The sequence below is a fragment of the Lissotriton vulgaris genome, chromosome 3_1 (assembly GCF_964263255.1).
Source record: "Lissotriton vulgaris chromosome 3_1, aLisVul1.2, whole genome shotgun sequence".
Classification (NCBI taxonomy): Eukaryota; Metazoa; Chordata; class Amphibia; order Caudata; family Salamandridae; genus Lissotriton; species Lissotriton vulgaris.
In genome coordinates this window covers 2113943000-2113962065 of record NC_141689.1, presented here as the reverse complement: position 1 = coordinate 2113962065, position 19066 = coordinate 2113943000, and the positions used below count along the sequence as shown (strand labels likewise).

Below are 19066 nucleotides of genomic sequence, written 5' to 3'. Positions count from 1 at the left end.
AGGACCTCCTCTCATTTTGGAAAGCCTTGAAGACCTGGCTGTACAGACAAGCATACCAATAATTCTTCCGCTCACACCCATGACAATGTTACTGTTGATACTAGCGCCAAGAAACCAATTGGTGGTGGTGCGCTCAATAAATGCCTTACTAACATAACATAACAGTAGAAATCAGGACAAATGGCCTTAAAGAAGTTTTGCAACCTGGGCCTGCTTTATCTGAGCCCTTGAATCTGTTCATTAAAGTGCTTATTGATACCTTGATGTCACTTGGTCCAAGCCCTGTTCATGCTCACTGGTGAATAGACCGGTATTAAGACACCATAGACCCGGCGACCCAGATTTCATTACACAACATCCTACTCCCGAGAGCCTTGGGTGATCTAAGCTTCCACCAATCATTCTCTGACTCCCTCACCAGTCCCCCACACCCCGTCACTATTGCCTCGTGCCGAAGGATGGAGGACTTCAGCCTATCTTATATCTTCACCCTCAGAAAGTTTCCTTTGTGAGAGCAAATTCCAAATGCTCATTCTAACCCAGGTTCTGTTTACCCTGACTACTGGCAACTAGATGGGGACATTGGACCTGCAAGATGCATACTTTTATGTACCCTTTCTGCAGTCTCGTGCTTAACTGTGGTTCAAAGTAAGTCAGGAGCATTTTCAGTTTGCTGTGCTCCCTTTCCGTCTCACCAGTGCCCTTCTGGTGTTCATGAAAGTGCTGGTGGCTGTTGCCATCCATCTTCTGTGGTTAGTGATATCAATTGTCTCCTACTTTACTGACTGGCCTGTTGAAAACAAGTTCCCTACAGTCAATCAAAGACTGGCTCCAGATGATGGTGCACTGAACTTCTTCTCAGTAGCTCCTTTTATAGGCGCTATCTTGGGCACGGTGTCGTGCAGGCCCTTCCCTCTATTTCAATGAGTCCATGGCATTCAGACTATAATCCTGGTGTTCCAACCTCAGTCCGATATCTCAGTGAGATCAACTCCAAGGCTTTGTGGCCCACTGGCCTTCTGCATCCTTTTTGTCGACTATTCCAGGTGGTATATGTAGGCTATGAATTGGAATCTGAAGTTACCAACTTGTCGGATGTCATCAAGGTTTTGGAGGTAAACTGCACGCGATCTGTAATGGTGGCTGCACAAACTCAATTGGAACAATAGTAGACTCCTCTCCCTTCCGCATTCAGAGCTGACAGTGAGGACTACTGAATACCTGCTGGGTTGGGGGTAGAGCACAGGAGACTTTGGTCTCTGGCAAAAACCTAGCTGCTTATTTATCTGTTTGAGTTGTTGGCCATTCATCTGATGCTGAAGACATTCCTGCCGTCCATTAGGAGAGGATGGTACAGATTCTCAAGACAACACGACTTCCATGTGGTACTGCAACAAGCAGGGTGGAGTGGTGTCTTGGATCCTTTGCCAAGAGACTCTGCACCTCAGAAGTTGTTGAACATCAGGACATTTCCCTGATCTGAACCAACAGTTGGGACCTTGAATGCCAGGGTGAACAAGCTTAGTCTTCAGTTCCTGGCTGATCACGTATGGCGTCTGCATCCTGAGGTGGCAGAGGGCAGGAGGGGTAAACCTTCCTAGATCCTTTTGCCATTGTCAGACGTGCCGTGTTGAAATGTTTGTGTGTTGGAGTTCCATGAAAACAATTGCTAGGAGATTCACACTGGCTGGAATGGAACGCAGGACTCCGATACGCGTTCCCATCCTGCCTCGTGTTCTGAAGATGATTTGAAGTGACCGGGTTCAAGTGATCCTACTGGATCCAGAATGGGCCAAGAGAGTGTGGTACCCGGAGCTTCTGGGCCTGAGTATTTCCATCGATCAGGCTTTCAGTTTGGCAGGATCTTCTGTTATAGCAGCAGGGCAGGGTTCTGCAGGCGAACCTGCGCAATCTACACCTTCGCGCATGGAGATCGAGTGGCGGCAATTGACTGTGTTCCATCTACCACTGGAGGTAGGCTGTGGATGTCATTGTTGCTGCTAATTGTCAGTCTACAAAGTTCATTTATGCTGAGCGCTGGGAACAATTTGTTGCCTGATGTGTAGTCTGCAAAACAGACACTTGCTGTCAGATTTCTTCTCGTTTGTTTTGTGTGTGGCTCAGCACGACCTTGCCACGGGCACTATTAAAGGGTATTTGCCAGTTCTTTCTGCCTTTTTGTTTGCTGGACCAACTGTCCTCCAAGTCACCGTTTATGATGCCAGAGGGGGTCAAAAACGTAGTCGTTATGTTTCTCCTGTGTACTCCCTTCGTGCTGATGTACAGCTCATTGTACCTTTTGACTTTAAAGACTGTCTTTCTCATTTAGTTCAATTCAGCAGTTCGCATGAGTAAACTCCAGCCTCTATCGGCACAACTACTCTACGCTTAGCCAACATTTGTTCCAGATAAATTGGTACTACAGACTTGGGCAGCATTCTTACGAAAGAAGAGGTGAGACTTATTTGGCTGGATGCCCAAAAGAGTCATAAATATTTTTGTCGATCGTACCAAGAATCATTGGGTGCACAGTCTGCGTTTTTAGGAGTTTGCTGAGGCAAAGAAAGGAAAGGCTGTGCAGAAAATCTCTTTCGAGGTGGATAGTCTTCTGCATTAAGGTCTGTTATGCACAGGCATTAAAGCAGCCTCCAGATGTTCTAAGAGACCCTTCCACCAGGGCTAAAGCTGCCACAACTCAGTTGGAACACAGAGTGCCTGTCGTTGACATCTGTCTGGCCTCGACCTTTGTTTCTGTGCACGTGTTCAAGAAATGTTACTACATTGACATCCAGGTCGATTAGACGGGTAACCATTTAGTCCTCAAGAGGTATATATTCTAAAGGTGAAGAATCTGCCGTTAGAAGTATCTGTCAGAATATCTTGCTCCTTACATTTGGCAATGCTCTTTCTGGTGGATACTCTATCTATACACAGATTTAGCATTACCCTACTTCTTCTCTGTTCTGTGGAGTGATCTCTTTTTACCATCTAAAAATGTCCCACTTTAGAGATTTATACCCTGGTACGGACAATTGTTTTGAGCTCCGGGTCCGGGGCCCTGGAAGGAGTCAGACAAGAAACTGATATCGGCACATATATGCGGCTCCACTTCCATCACTTCTGGGGCACAATGAAGCCAGCAAGGATCTGCATAGCATCACCTATCAGCGCTCGGGAGCACTGCGATTAAAAGTTTTCAGAATTAGTCTGACGCCTGGGGAATATTCTTAAGGTAAAAAATCTGTGGTTACATTATCCACCAGAAAGCGCATTGCAGGAGGTAAGTAACTTGTTTGTTGAATACAACAGTCCAAGTCTGTTCGTATAAATTGAGGCATTTGTCAAATGTGTTATTTTTCTGCAAATTGAAGTAGAACTGTTAGTCATAGTTCTTGTTTGTACCAAAAGAGTCTGAAACAGAATTTCTGCTATAAAAGTAATCTCTTCCCAGGGTAATATCCTAATTATATCACACTTTTTAATTATTTATTGCAGGCAGTGTTGTCAAGTGACTTTGCAGTTTCACAATTCAGACATCTCAGCAAGCTGCTTCTGGTTCATGGTCATTGGTGTTACACAAGGCTTGCCAACATGGCCCTCTATTTTTTCTACAAAAATGTGGTATGTACTGTAAACATATTACAGTAGCACAGTGGGTGTTGAAAACTTATTTCTCACGAGTGGTACAATGATACTTAGATATATGTGCATATGATTGATATTGGGTAATGTCAGTTATGTACAAGCAAGGACAGGAAAAAGTAACCATAAAATCCATGACTCACGAAATGTTACTGAATTGTGGCATTCATTGCATAACAATAACGGCTTACCTTTCATGTTCTAAAGAGAGTACTGACTGCCATGCACTTGTATATAAACCTATCTGCGTTGCCTTATATCCGCCCTCAATTTTGCATCAATATAGGAGGGCTGCCGCCTTTTCAAAATCTGATTTTTTTATAGTTTATTTTAACATGGCTTATTTGTGACTATTTAATAATTAAAATGTACCATTCCTGGTTCCGTTTTCTCCATTCCCTTATCCTTAAGGTATCAGATTTTGCATGCCGTATTGGCCAGAGGTACACTAAGATGCAATGTTTTTATCTATATTCATTAACACTCGGTTTAGTTCTAGAGTGACCTAAAATGTATTAGTGATAAATTAATCAATAAGATTTTAGGTGGGAATCAATAAAAAAGTGCATGCTCAGGGACTGGAGCTGTGCTGCCTAGTCTTGTTTTTTTTATTTTCTGGAATAGCTTATGTTTGTCCCTTATTGACCTCTATAATCTACAGGGTTCCTGGAGGTCATCCTCATTTTAATAAAAACATTAAATAGCCGAGTTGCGTCCGTGCTATCCAGGAGTACATACCAAACATAGTTATAAAATGTCCCAGATAGAAGTATCCTATTCAGTCCAGTATGTTCATTGCATTCTGGGATGAGTAGTCCTTTCTATCCCAATATAGCAGGAGTACGCAGCTCGGGATGCAAATTAAGTGTGACCTTGGTGAGCTACTTATGTGTCCACCTGGTAAAATTTAAAAGGCCTGCGACATGTGGCCGCACCCTAAGTAGTCGATGCTGACCGCCAGTCTTGCCAAGCTAGCCCGTCACTGGTGCTTGGTGGCAGCTGGTTCTGATTTAAGGTTTTGACCGACACTTCTGTATTTGCAGATATTTTTGCAGGCCCTACTGTAATGTCCACTGCATGCTCCTTACTTATAAAAACCCTCCCAGTGCCCCACAACTGGACCCTGCCTTCCCTGGAGTGTATAGTGATTGTTGTGGGGTGTATGAGGAGTTACCTTGAGGCACCAGGGTGGTGTCTGTTGGAATGCACTGAGTGAGCCTGCACCAGGTGGTGATCCATTGCAAGTTGTGTTTATCTTCTTTGGACGTACCATCCTGTCTATCCTTTTTTTTCTGGATCCCGGACTAAAACTGCTCCTATCTGGTCTGTGGACAAGAATAACTATCCCTCGCTTAAAAAAAAATGTCCTGTTGCTCCAATAAACTTCACTCAGGGAAACTTGCTCAACCAGCCTGGATTTCATCAGCTAACTAACGTGACCATTGCGCTGTGCATAAACATTTCATTTATAAAAACAATGTCCCCCAACATTTGTTAGGAGTCACATCAATGCTGGCGTTGCTGAATACTAAGATTGCCTAGTCTTGATTAATTTCCACCTCGTTGTCTTGATTAATTTCCACCTCGTTGCTTTTTCTTCCGCCACCCTACGGAATCAGTATTACCAAGAAATATGCAGTCTTTAGCGAAGGTTGAAGAGGCTTTCCAGGACAATCTCTGTGCTGAACGTACATCATCTTGACCTATTCGCCACACCAGAAAGCCCAGATCCGACTCCAGTCCGTTCCAGAGGAATAGAGGCTTTGCTTGGTCCTGTTCGGTCTTGAAGTTGTTTTTCGTTTGCTTCTCGCCGTGATTCTGAAACCCTTTAACTCATCCCTCTAGCCCATATTGTTCTTGAAATTAGCAAGATTGTAGTGGTGATTGAAATGGGTTCATTCAACCCTATATCAGACCTTGCACTTCCTACCGGTCATGCCTGAAGGCTGTAAGGGCCGTGCTTCCTCCCCACCACTAGATACTTTTGACCACAGCAAGCTAGTATTGATTATAAACTCTTGACATGTCGCTCCCGCAGGAAACGCAGTTATGTGAGCACTCGCCATCTGGCACCTTATGAGCCCCTGCGTATTGTCTTCCCCTACTGAAGGTGGTGAGACGATGTCTGAACCGAGACCTGGACGCCATGTCGAGCTGGGCTTTAGCACATGAAAAACGTCTTAAAATAGGTGGGATTCATGATCTTCTTTGAGTGGTGGCTTTTAGAGCTTCGTAGATTTTTGAGGCCATTTAACTGGGCCTCCAACCCCTGAATTTCCCCGTCTTGCAATGTGTGACAAAGACAGTAAAGAGTCAGACATTCAAATCGATAAACTGTTCTTAGTTTTTACTTTTTGAAGTCAATAAACTTTACTGAGACCCTACGAACCGAGAAGGATGCAGGCAACATCCAAAGGCTTCTGCAAAAGGATGCGGTTCGCTGTACGGCTCAATGGCTTAGAAAATCTAGCGCCTAATACAAATGCTTTCAATCTCAGCCCAGCTGTTCTATTTTACCTACCTCCAAATAAAAATGATTGTCATACTTGAGGCACTGGCTGGATATTCAGTGTATTATGCTCGTTACTGTGACAGCCTTTACCTTCGTCTCTAACCCATACTACTTTCTACAGTAAGTCTTGACTGCTTAGCTTGACTTCCTCTTGAGATTCAAGTGCCCTAGAGGCTAATGGTGATCACTTGCAGTGCGCCAGCAGTTGTGGCTTTCGGACACCAGTGGTAAATGACAGGACCCACCTCGGTAGCACCCTGTAGTCGCTACCTGCCCCAGGACTCGTAAAGGCCTCACACCTTCTTTCACATATGTCACTAAAACGAAGTAGTATCCAGTATTTAGTCACCCAGATCAGCCATCTAATATTTTTGTTTTATTGTTGAACTATGAAGTCAGTCCATTAAATACCAAGGCGTTAGGTTTTTTTGAAGACCTACAATGTGTACTGCGACTGCGGTGTGATACTGTGATCATTCAAAGGTACTGTCAAATCCTAATATACTCCGTTTGCAAGTGCACAGCACATGTAAAGCCTTCAGAGACCCAGAGCAGTCATGCTGGTTTATAATGCAGGCGAATAATACACTTGAAGCAGAGGCACAGCAGCGTGACTTGTTACAATTCAGAATATAATGACCCTCGCCCTCCCAGCAGAGCATGTCTTGGGCTGGGAGTGAGGCGCGCCAGAGATCCGTAAAATGTCAGACGAGGTGAACTCGAGGCGCTAATGACAGCGCTGCTAAGTGCCACTGGAACAAGTGCAGGTAAACAATTCGCACACCTGCAGAGAGGAATCTCTCGAGAGGGGCTGCCCTGTTGTAGTTCTTTGACTTCTGCACACACGATCGCTTGGAAAAGAGCCGATTAATATGATACTTAATGATCGATAAATGCAAAGGCGAGGATGCCTTGTTGGATTGCCTGGCTTCCCGCTCTGCTTGATGGCATCCATTGTTTAAATAGACGTGCACCCCGGTGCCTGACTGGCAAAGTTAGGACTTCAACACCGCCGGCCTCCGTGGACTTACCTTGGCAGCGTCTAATGAGGCACCGAGGGACCACACTCCGATCCAGCGCCGCCGTCCACCTGGGAAAGAGAACGCTTTTCTCATGATGGAAGTTGTCTCGCTGAATGGTTCTTAGCATTTCCATGCTGCGTCTGTTTCACGCAGCTACAAGTAAACTGTGTGTCCTGTATTTGATTTGCCTTAAGTTCTTGTTAAACTCGTGTGTCGGAAGCCCTGCTGTCCGTCACGGTACGCTCTGGGGGTGCAAGGGAGTAGATTAGATAGGGAGTTTGCACCCTTGGAAAACACATGAGGCCAAGCAGGTGTGTGCTGGGCTGCTGGCACTATGTTGGGGGCATGAACCTGCAGGCCAAATACTTGTCTTCAGCAGACGCATGAGAGAGAGAGAGAGACAGAGCGAGTGAGTGCGTGTTAGCAGAAAAAAAGGGGAAGAGGTTAGTATCGGAAGAGGTAATTTCAACATTTTATTAACATAGTTACTTAAAACCATTGGATAAGAGAAAAAAAGTATTAAAAATCCTTACAAAGTGATAAAATATTGTGTAAGCAGGTCTTGGTATGAAATTATGCGCCGTTGTTGGATAGTCCCTGGTAGTAGCCCCCTTGCGGCACAGTGAGGCTGTGTATAAAAAGTAACACATTGCTTGAATTTAAGAGGTGTTTGCAGAGTGTGTAGAAGTTATTATAAGCAGAGATCAAAAGAGGCCTTTATAAATTGATTGCTAGGGTTTGATCCGCAGAAGAAGAGTGTGTCACACAGCACTGACCAATCTGCGCCTGCCACCAATATCGGTGGTCTACTTGATGCTTGGAGAAAATGGAACGGCAGAACTTTCATTAATTCACTAACTGCCAGAACCAGTGGGTTCGTTTTTGTTGTTGTTGTGTAGGCTGGTTCTAAAATGTGATAGGAAGCCAGAAGAGATGACATTAATTTCAACATTGCTCTCACAACCGCCAGAGTCATTTAGCTCAAATATTGAGCATATATGGAAAGATAAAGAGCCACTGAAAGCAGTGTTGAATTTCAAATCCACAAGCCCTTGACATAAATTGAAATAGATAATGAGGACGAAAGGATTGGTGCCATTTACTTAACTCAAACATGGCGTGATGATGCAGCATGCCCAAATTTGATAAAGGCCTTGTCTGAAGACTATGAGATCATCAGGGTGGGTAAAGATGTAAGAGAGTAGTTGGCCTAACGGCTAGGGCTCTCGACCTCGGACCTGGTGATCTGGGTTCGAGTCTCGGTAACAACGCTAAAACATCCTGTGATTCTGGGAAAATCGCTTAATCTCCCCGTGCCTAACAAAAATGAATGCATGTACTCATGTAACGTAACTGGTGCTAAGTTCGCGCTATATAAAACTCTGCAAAAAAAAAAGCAAGGGGTGAAGTTTGCCATGATGTTGAGGTCAAATCTGAATTTGCATCTATGTGACTCATCAACAAACATTCTTCTTTTGATCATTTTATGCCTAAAATAAATATTAGCCCCACTCAGCCATAAAGAGCTACTTTACTTTGAGGGACACAAATTTCAAATTTAGTTTGTTGGAAAACACCATTACTGCATTGATGCCTAACTCCCACAAATGGATGTTTGGGGGACTTCAACTTTGGTGATCAGGATGACAAGAGTGCTGCAAAGCTGTGGAATTCCTTCCATGATTTTGTTCACCAAATCTCCCCGAGTCAACTCACATGAAAGGGCATACCTTAGTTTAAATTCCATAATAAGCTAGATGAAGTAACTCGAATTAGAATCGTGAGATGTTTCATAGGTTTATTTCCAAGTACAGTAGAAAACAGCTTGAACAACCACCATGCTACAGTATCTTCACACCACTGGGTCCCAACCGCCCATCCATTGAATCCCCAACCAGAACATAGAACATGGAATTCAAGCCCAACATAACAAGTAAAAGGAATCCCAATGAATACAACACACCCCCCATTAAAAAAAAAAAACATAAAATTCATCAATATTTCACAAAATCTTTCATTTTTAACGGATCATGCCTGATACGAGAACTCCTTCTAGGTTCACACATGAATCTGTGAGCATCTTCAGAAATACTATCAGCAACTCCCATTTCCCCAATCATACTATTCTGTCCCGCAACAGGAGAAGGAGTTTGCTCAAAACCATTCTCAATTTGGCCACCTGAAACAGAACCAGGAATTTGACCACCATCTGAAGTAAGTTCAGGAAAATAGAAACTGTCAAAGAAATTCTGAGAGTCCTCCTGAATCATTCCTTTAGAATGCACAACAGGCAATTGAGGTTTTCCAACAAGAGACCTATTCTTGAACAAAGAAACACGTCTGAAATTCCAAATTTTACCATCTTTTACTCTCATAGCCTTAGAAAAAACTTCAATCACCTCAATAGGATCAGACCATTTGGACCCCTTCCTTTTATAAGTCCCTCCAAATTTCACTCTCACCAAATCACCAATTTGAACTCTCTGGTCCTGCTCTTGATGCACAAATTTATACTTATTCATTTTCTCTTGATAGTTTCGTACACGTTCTCTAGCTTGAGCAAAATCCACACTATCATCTTGTAAATACCTTCCTTTCAACCACCAAGGCAGAAGTTTCACACCAGGTTTCCTACCTCAACATTTCAAAAGGAGAATAACCAGTAACCGCACTCGGGGAAGTGCGATAAGTAAGCAAAGTAGCTCGCAAAGCTTTCCGCCAATCAATATTACTTTTTACAGCCAGTTGAATAGATTCTTTGATAACTCAGTTGAAGCGCTCAACCTGACCATTCGCCTGTGGGTTATAATTAGAGACCCTTTTGTGCACAATACCGTAAGTCTTTAAAAACAGTTCCATCTCCTTACTTGTAAACTGGGTACCATTATCCGAAACCAATCCTGAAGGTAAACATTCATGGGAAAATACATTATCGAGAAATTCTATTACTTGCGAAGAAGTAATTTTTTCTACAACTTTAACCTCCGGCCATTTAGAAAAATAGTCTATTAAAACCAAAGCAAAAACTTCCTTAGAAGAAGGCAAACACAAAGGGCCAATGATATCAATCCCTAGTTTCTTCCAAGGACCATCAACAAACTCAATCGGAGATGAAGTAGATAAAGGTTTGACCAATTTATCACTCTTGGAGCAAGGAATACAGTCTCTAACCCATTTATCCACAATACTGTCAATGCTTGGCCACCAGTAGAATTCTCTTAAACGCCTCTTGGTACAAGACATACCTAAGTGTCCCTCGTGAGCTATAGTCATTAATTTTTCTCTAACACCAAACGGAGGAACAATTTTGTCACCCCTGGTAACAATATCTTGTGAAGACATAAGTTTGTCCTTCACCTTAAAGAACGAACTCAACTCACCATTCAACTTCCTCTCTTCTGGCCATCCAACATGTAAAAATTCAAGCACCTTGCACAGAACATTATCCCCAACCATAGCTTTTCTCCAATCATCCTCTGAAATAACTCCAGAAAAACCAATTCCGTTGACATCTTCAAAAGTATATGCAACATCAACACACTCTTCTCCAGAATCATAAGAATCTGCATCAATAGGTAGAGGTAAGCGAGACATGCAGTCAGCGTGGACATTCATACGGCCAGGAATATACTCAACACTACATTGAAATTCTTGTAACTTGGCAGCCAATCTAGCCAAACGTGCAGTCAATGTTCTTCCACCACCTGCATCTAACATATTAATCAACGGTTTATGGTCCGTCCTTAAACAAAATTTCGTTCCCCACAAGAATTGTCTGAAATACTGTGCAGCCCAAGTACATGCCAATAATTCTCGCTCTATAGTGGAATAACTGCATTCAGCCCCACGCAATGATCTCGAGGCATATGAAATGATATGTTCAGCTCCATTATTTTTCTGCATCAAAACTGCCCCCAGACCAGTCCCACTCGCATCAACAGCTACTACACACTCCTGTCCAACCACAAATGGTTTCAAAAACGATGCTGAGCAAATCTCCTTCTTAAGAACCTCAAACTCAATTTGTTGATCTTTACTCCAGACAAATTTTGCATTCTTCTTTAACAACAATCTAAGATGAAAAACTTTTGAAGCATAATTCTGGATAAATTTGCTATAAAACTCAGTAAGACCCAAAAATGAGTATAACTGTTCTTTGTTAGTAGGAGCAGGTGCTTCAGCAATACTTTTAACGTGGTTAAGTTTAGGTTTGATGCCCAGGCTAGATATTTCATGTCCCAAGTATTCAACCTTTCCTTGTCTAAATTTACATTTAGTGTATTTCAGAGTCAACCCTTTATTCTGTATACTCTGCAAATCTTTCATCAAGTTGTTATCATGTTCCACTGAATCTTTTTCCGTAAATTAGTATGTTGTCCTGAAAAGCTATTGCACCAGAACAACCTTCCAAAACTTCCTTCATCAATCTTTGGAATACAGATGCTGCGCTAGCCAAACCAAAAGGCATTCTCAAAAATTGGTACATACCCTCTGGTGTTATGAATGCTGTTAAACATATCCTCATGTAGCACAACCTGATGATAGGCACTAGCCAAATCCAATGTTGAAAAAACACAAGCCCCAGATAATGTTGAGATTAATTCGTGTATATTAGGTAAAGGATGTCTATCAGTCCAAATCTCTTTGTTAAGACTGCGGAGGTCCACACATAACCGAAGATCCCCATTAGGTTTAAGAGAAAGGACAACCGGAGAAACCCACGGTGAAGATTCAATGGGTTCGATGACCTTACCATGTACTAACTCTCCCATTCTTCAATTTATCACTATAAGCAAGAGGTACATTACGTACTCTGTCTCTCACCGGAATAGCAGTACTTTTGAGAATAATTTTATGTTTGAAGTCAATAAATTCACCAGGACTCTCTTCAAAAACTTTTGGAAACGTCGCCTTAATACTGGCAACAAATTGTTCATTAGAATCAGATACAACATAGACAGAAGGTGAGGCATTAGGATCAAGTTTCATCCCCATTTCCTTCTGATGAGGCCAACCTAAAATTGACACACCTTTAGTAGCTACATATACCTTGCCTCTGGTTCTTCTACCTTGAAAATTTAAATCTGCCCCAAAAAAAACCTTCCAAATCATTTTTTTTCAGTATAACCAGCAGGTCTACTATCAGGAGACAATAATTCTTTGTCCCCCTTTAATTTCATAAAAACTTCTTTCCCAATTATAGAGTACCAAGCACAAGAATCAACCATCATTTGAACATCTTCACCATTAATAGATATCAGACAAGATGGAAAACTCTTGGTGTCACTACATCCAACACAAGAAATGCAGTTGAATTCACTGAATTGTTCACACATTCCTTCATCACCTGATGTTACACAATTGACTTTTGGATTAGATCTACACATTTTCCCAAAATGGCCTACCCTCTTACATTTTATACAAATTTTATTTAATGCTGGACAGTTTCTAAAGTTACCAACATGGTCAAAACTACCACATCTATAACATATTATGAAATTACGTTTCCCAGCAAATTTGTTTTCAGAAGAGGTAAATTCTTTTTTTCCCCATTTGTTTTCTTTCATTTCCACATCTTTTTTAAAGGGATGCAAAGGTTTCTTAAAATAGGACTGATTCTTAACCACAGATACTTCAGAAGTGGAATCTTGAATTTTCACAGAAACAGTTTGAGCTTGACCTCTAATCTCATTAACAAATTTCTCAGATTGTTCAATACCCTTAGCTATGTTAACTACAGCGCTCAGAGAAGATTTAGTACCCAACCATAGTCTCTCTTGTATTTTTTTACTTTTGGTTTTCATCATGATTTGGTCTCGTAAGACTTGTTCATAGTTGAGTTCAAAAGCACATGAACCCGCTAAAGCACGTAAAGCTGAGACTTAGTTCTCAATAGACTCCTCATCCTTCTGAGCTCGTGAGTAAAACTTTAATCTCTCCATTACGGTATTAATTTTCTTACCAAAGCGTAAAGACAGTTGTTTTACAGCAATTTCAAATATCTGTCTCTTCAGATCCTTCAATTGGAGGCAAGTTTGTAAATTCTTTTATTCCTTGTCCACCTAAACAATGCCTCAAAAGGTCTAGTTTCCTCTTTTGAGAACAACCATCTTCCTCCAATACCTCCACGTATGCCAAAAACATTGGATACCATAACTCCCATTCAATTTTTGGTTCTCGTGCAATCGGAAAGAAATGTGGAGGAGCTAAAATAGAGGACATTTTAAATAAAATGTATAATGTGGAGTAAACAAGAATAAATGACTTAAAAAAAAACTTCCTTAAAAAAAAATATCTTCCACAATAAGTTATCCAAAAACAATAAAGGTCTCGAATTAAAATAATTTAAAAACGAGATAAATCTCTTTAGAGATGAAAGTGTGCGAATCACTGACGTTCGCAATGAAATATAAAGAAAGATGTGTGTGAAATGCTAAAAACGCCGATAAATCAATCCAAGATGGCCGCCTTGCGTGCGTAATGACATCAGTACCCAGAAACCTCAGCGCGATCCAAAATGCATTGCGCGAGAACATCAACAAATAAACACATAGTCAGCTTGTATGACGAATAGAGTGCACGGGTCTCGCTCTGAGGAATACAGCGCTTGAGGAGAAATGACGGTTAGCTTTAATTAATATTTCCTAAGTTTCTGTAAAATAACCGTCAATAGGACAAAATGCCTCACATTAAAGTCACAATAGTAGAGTTACGGAGTTAAGATGAAACTGAGTATATGAAAAAAAAAAAATCCAGACGCATTCAGCCGCTGGTGCGATCACAAGCACAGTCCATTAGATCACTAGCACAGTCCATTAATCAGCCGCCAGTGCAATCACAACACAATGTATAAATCAGCCGCGGGTGCAATCAGAAGCACAATACATAAAACGGCCGCTGGTGCTTTCCTGCAGAAAGATAGATAAAAAAAAAATACCTTGAAGCCAAGTGAACGCTGTCTTCTTTTTCCTGTGGTCTTAGAATTATCCCATCTTGTCGCCAAATGTACAAGAAATAACTCGAATTAGAAGCGTGAGATGTTTCATAGGTTTATTTCCAAGTACAGTAGAAGAACAGCTTGAACAACCACCATGCTACAGTATCTTCACACCACTGGGTCCCAACCGCCCATCCATGGAATCCCCTACCAGAACATAGAACATGGAATTCAAGCCCAACCTAACAAGTAAAAGGAATCCCAATGAATACAACACTAGAACAATGTTTTAAGACTCCCAGATGGATCAGACCAAACTTGTGTTATTTAGAAAGTTTCACTCGTTCTGTCGAAAGGAAGAATTGTTCTGGGACACTGCCTCCTTTAGGAAAAGAAAATCGAAACAACGCTGTAAGTGAAATTCAGATTTAACGTGCACAAGGGCATTAGATCAAACACTCAAAATGTGATGGTAGGAAAGCTTGCATATAGCCTAACCACTGGCAATTGCACAGGGTAGCATTCCAACCCATCATGTTTTTGTCTGCGGTGCTACCTTAGATTGTATCCAACCATATGCAAAGCAGCCTTGCTGCTGCTCCAGCGAGAATAGTCCAGCCTGAACTGCCAAGCCAGGTCCTCTCTGAATTGGAACACAAGACTGGTGTCGGCCTGGTTGGGCATCTTCAGTTGGGTGAAGCTTACTTCTAGTGGCAAAGTGAGTATGGTACCCATGTCTGGCCATACCTTTGGCCACTTAGTGATTCCTCCCATCAATCAAAAAGTGAAGGGAGAAATGCTTGCAAATAGCCCAATCACTGGCAGTCGCTCAGGGTTGCATTCCAAATTATTGTTTTTTTTTTAGCTTACAATGCCACCTTCGATTCAACCCAGTCACTTGTTTGATTGATCTAACACTTTAACTGGCCAGAGCAGCGATAGGCGGCTGCCACAGGACTCTTAAAATGGCGGCCGGCTCTTCAGATTTGGGCCTGGTCCACTAAAATGGCCCTGGGACACATTTGAACTCTGACATTTGCCTGCTAGGGCTTGGGCCCCATTCCCGAAAGCGTCCCCTCAGCCTTGAAGATTCTACAAAAGTCATTGGGGCCCCCGACTCCCGCAGGCTTCCGGTGGGGAGCGGCTGCCATGATTGCTTGCGGAATGGCCACGACGGAGCCACGAGATGGTGGTGCTCTCATGCTGACGCCAGCTTCAGTCTGAAACATCCAGAAACACTGTAGACTACCAATTCAATGACTTCCGGTGGAGCCCCAACGTGACCCGGTAGGGAAGAACTTGCCCTCCCTTCTTTTGACTGATGGTTCTTGTTGCCTGTCCCCTCTGTTGTCATCTAACGGAACCTTTTTGGACTGCCGAGTGAGAAAAAAAAAAGGTGGGGATTTCATCATTTGGGGAAAAAAAATGTTTCAATCCAATGAAAAGTGTTATTTTTATGTCATAAGATCAAGCCTTCCATCATTAGGAAACCAAAAGTAAAATAAACCAATGAAAAGTTTTATAAACAAGTCACATGACCTGTTATGCGGCTTTGGGCTATAAAAAGCCTACAAAATCCGTTGGCCTGTGAGGCGGCGTCCGTAGCGGACCGATGTGCGAATAGGCCGAAGACAGCACAACGCGCCGAGATCCGGATGGCACCGAGGTGGTGTCCAGCAAGTTGCACTGGTGTGGCCATCCTACAATGCTGCGCCGAAAGACGGCGTGGGGTGTCCCGGGGGGGGGGGGGGGGGGCCGCGGCGCGAACGGGCCTCCCCCGCCTCCCCAGGTGGAGGCACCTCATCTGCAGTGGGGCGCCCCTTAGCGTTTCACTCGCTGTCCAGCTGAGTTGCGCCCTCACTTGCTGCTACAGTAGGGCGAAGGCAGCACAACGCGCCGAGATCCGGATGGCACCGAGGTGGTGTCCAGCAAGTTGCCGCACTGGTGTGGCCATCCTACAATGCTGCGCCGAAAGACGGCGTGGGGTGCCCGGGGGGGGGGGCGGCGCGAACGGGCCTCTCCGGCCTCCCCAGGTGGAGGCACCTCATCTGCAGTGGGGCGCCCCTTAGCGTTTCACTCACTATCCAGCTGAGTTCCGCCCGCTCTTGCGGCACAGTGCCTCACCCGCCATCCAGCTGAGTTCCGCCCGCTCTTGCGGCACAGTGCCTCACCCGCCATCCAGCTGAGTTGCGCCCGCTCTTGCGGCTACAGCGTCTCGCCCTCCATCCAGCTGAATTGCGCCCACTCTTGCGGTGCAGCGATAGGCGGCTGCAACAGGACTCTCAAAATGGCAGCCGGCTCTTTGGATTTGGGCCTGGTCCACTAAAATGGCCCTGGGACACCTTGGAACTCGGACGCTTGCCTGCTAGGGCATGGGCCCCATTCCCGAAAGCGTCCCCTCTTTTGACTGATTGTTCTTGCTGCCTATCTCTTCTGTTGTCATTTAACGGAACCTTTTTGGACTGCCGAAAGGGGTTCTGGTCCGACCTCTGGTTGGTGGAGACATTTTGACTATATCCTGGACCTGCCCGGCCTCGCCCAAAATGGCGCCGGTATAAATGGGACTCGTAACTCCTTGTTGTGTACTGGTTGCCCAACCTTGATATCACGAGATACGTATGCAGTTTTGAAGCACATGGCGGGCGGGGACGAGTACTGATTGAACATTTGGACATTCCTAGTGATATTAAGTTCTGATGTGTTATTGATTACTGTACTATTGAAAGTTCGAATTAACGTCACCCATGGTACTTGCCCGCAAATGTATATCTAGATAATTTTATTGTAACTGGCCCTGTCGTACTTTAATTATAAAATGTACGTCCACCGATTCCGCAACTGTTAGACACCTTAGTTCTTGCAACCTAATGGCCCGCCCGTTACGTTCTTCTACAGTGTAAATGTCCCCTCATCATATACGATTACAGTTTGCTCCGTGGCCGGCCCACGTGGTTATAGGCCCGTATTTGTATACTGACATTTTCACAATAAAGGTTTTTAAAACAAAACATAGTAGTAGTACCTAGATTGGTAAAGTTTTGAATAATAGCCACTGTTTTCGAATCAGTAAAAGGCAAGTGAAATAAAGCAGCCCGATTACATGACGGTTAAAAGGTATAATACGCAGGAAAGCAGTAAAGATAAATGGTCAAGGGCTGTTGTGTTTTCCACTCCTGCAACATAAAGTGATCGATAAGAATCCGATATTCATGCCTATCAGCGACTAAGACAGCAGGTCGAGCCTCTTTTGTTCAACGGCTCCCTCATGGGACGAAGAAACGCCCTTTTTCTCAAAATAGGAATATTTTACTTGCAGGACAGTTGTAAATTTCCCGGGAAAATACATTAGCCTGGAACATTGTTAGTGATAAACTGTAAAAGCATCTCGGTCCTTTGCTTTACAAGTCAGAGTGAGAAAAAAAAAGGTGGGGCTTTCATCATTTGGGAAAAAAAAATGTTCGAAACCAATGAAAAGTGTTATTTTTAGGTCATATGACCAAGCCTTCCATCATTAGAAAAACAAAAGTAAAATGAACCAATGAAAAGTTTTATTAACAAGTCACATGACCTGTTATGCTTACGTTAAGCGCAGCGCGCGGCGCCCTGGATCGCTTCCAGGAAGCTGCGCCTCGCACACCGGAGCACTTCCGGGTGCGCTAACGCGGCGCGTCATATGACGCATTACGCGACAACACAGGTCCAGAATATAGTCAAAATGTCTCCACCAACCAGCGGTCGGAACACAACCCCTTTCAGCAGTCCAAAAAGTTCGGTTAAATGAAAACAGAAGGGACAGGCAACAAGAACCATCAGTCAAAGAGGGGAGGGCAAGTTCTTCTCTACCGGGTCACGTTGGGGCTCCACCGGAACTGATCGAATTGGTAGTCTACAGTGTTTCTGGATGTTTCAGACTGAACCTGGCGTCAGCATGAGAACACCACCATCTCGTGGCTACGTCGTGGCCATTCCGCGAGCAATCATGGCAGTCGCTCCCCACCGGAAATCTACGGGAGTCGGGGGTCCCGGTGACTGTTGTAGAATCTTCAAGGCTGAGGGGACTCTTTTGGGAATGGGGCCCATGCCCTAGCAGTCAAGCGTCCGAGTTCCACGGTTGCCCAGAGCCATCCTTGCAGGCCAGGCCCAAGTCTGTGGAGCCGACCGCCATTTCGTGAGCTCCGTAGCAGCCGCCTCTCGCTGTACCGCAAGATTGGGTGCAATTCCGTTGGATGGCGGGTGAGACGTTGTAATAGCAAGAGCAGGCGCAATTCAGCTGGCCGAGCGAGGCACTGTCGCAAGAGCGGGCGCAAGTCAGCTGGTCGAGTGAAGCGCTGGGGTGTAGCTTAGAAACCTCCACCTGGGGAGGTGGGGGAGGCTCTTTCGCGCCGCCTCTCCCTTCTAGTGCACCCCACGCCGTCTCCTGGTGCAGGAATATGTGATGGTCGGACCAGGCACCGCAGGACGTGTCTTCAGGTCAAACGTATTGTGGGACAAGGTGTGGAGCAGGCGCAATTATCTCGGGGGGCCTCCGTCAAGCGGTTCAGGGAGGCACCGCATCACATTGATTTCCAATGCAGTCAGGTCCACAAACAGCCCCCACTTACTTTGAGAATAGTGAAGCTGCAGCAGGTGCAAATAAGCTTCAGACAGTGTTACAAGCGCTGCTCGGAACCCTCAACTATGGCACCCAACATCCAGGACTTATGCCATTTGTGCAAGGCAGTGACATCGAAGCATCTCGGGGACCAAGCAACATACCATATCCAGAGTCCTTCCCACAACCTCTGCCTTCCTTCTTACCTAGTTATTGTTCTTTCACTCCCACTCCAGGCTTTTAGTCTGTGGATGGAAAACCATGAACCTACACTCACCTATGAAAATCTTACTATTGATGGTTGATTTTGAGCCACAAACACAAAGGCTTGTTTGGATCGATGTTGCAGCAGGCTGCCATGT

The 19066-nt window shown here is 44.1% G+C and overlaps 1 protein-coding gene across 1 annotated transcript in view; it reads left to right on the top strand.

Moving 5' to 3' along the window:
- The window catches only part of ATP10D (ATPase phospholipid transporting 10D (putative)), a 772711-nt gene that overhangs the window by 584786 nt on the left and 168859 nt on the right, over positions 1–19066 (top strand). Inside the window, exon 18 of the mRNA XM_086962685.1 lies at positions 3496–3621. Coding sequence (XP_086818811.1) covers positions 3496–3621 — 126 coding nt within the window. The remainder of the gene's footprint in view (positions 1–3495; positions 3622–19066) is intronic.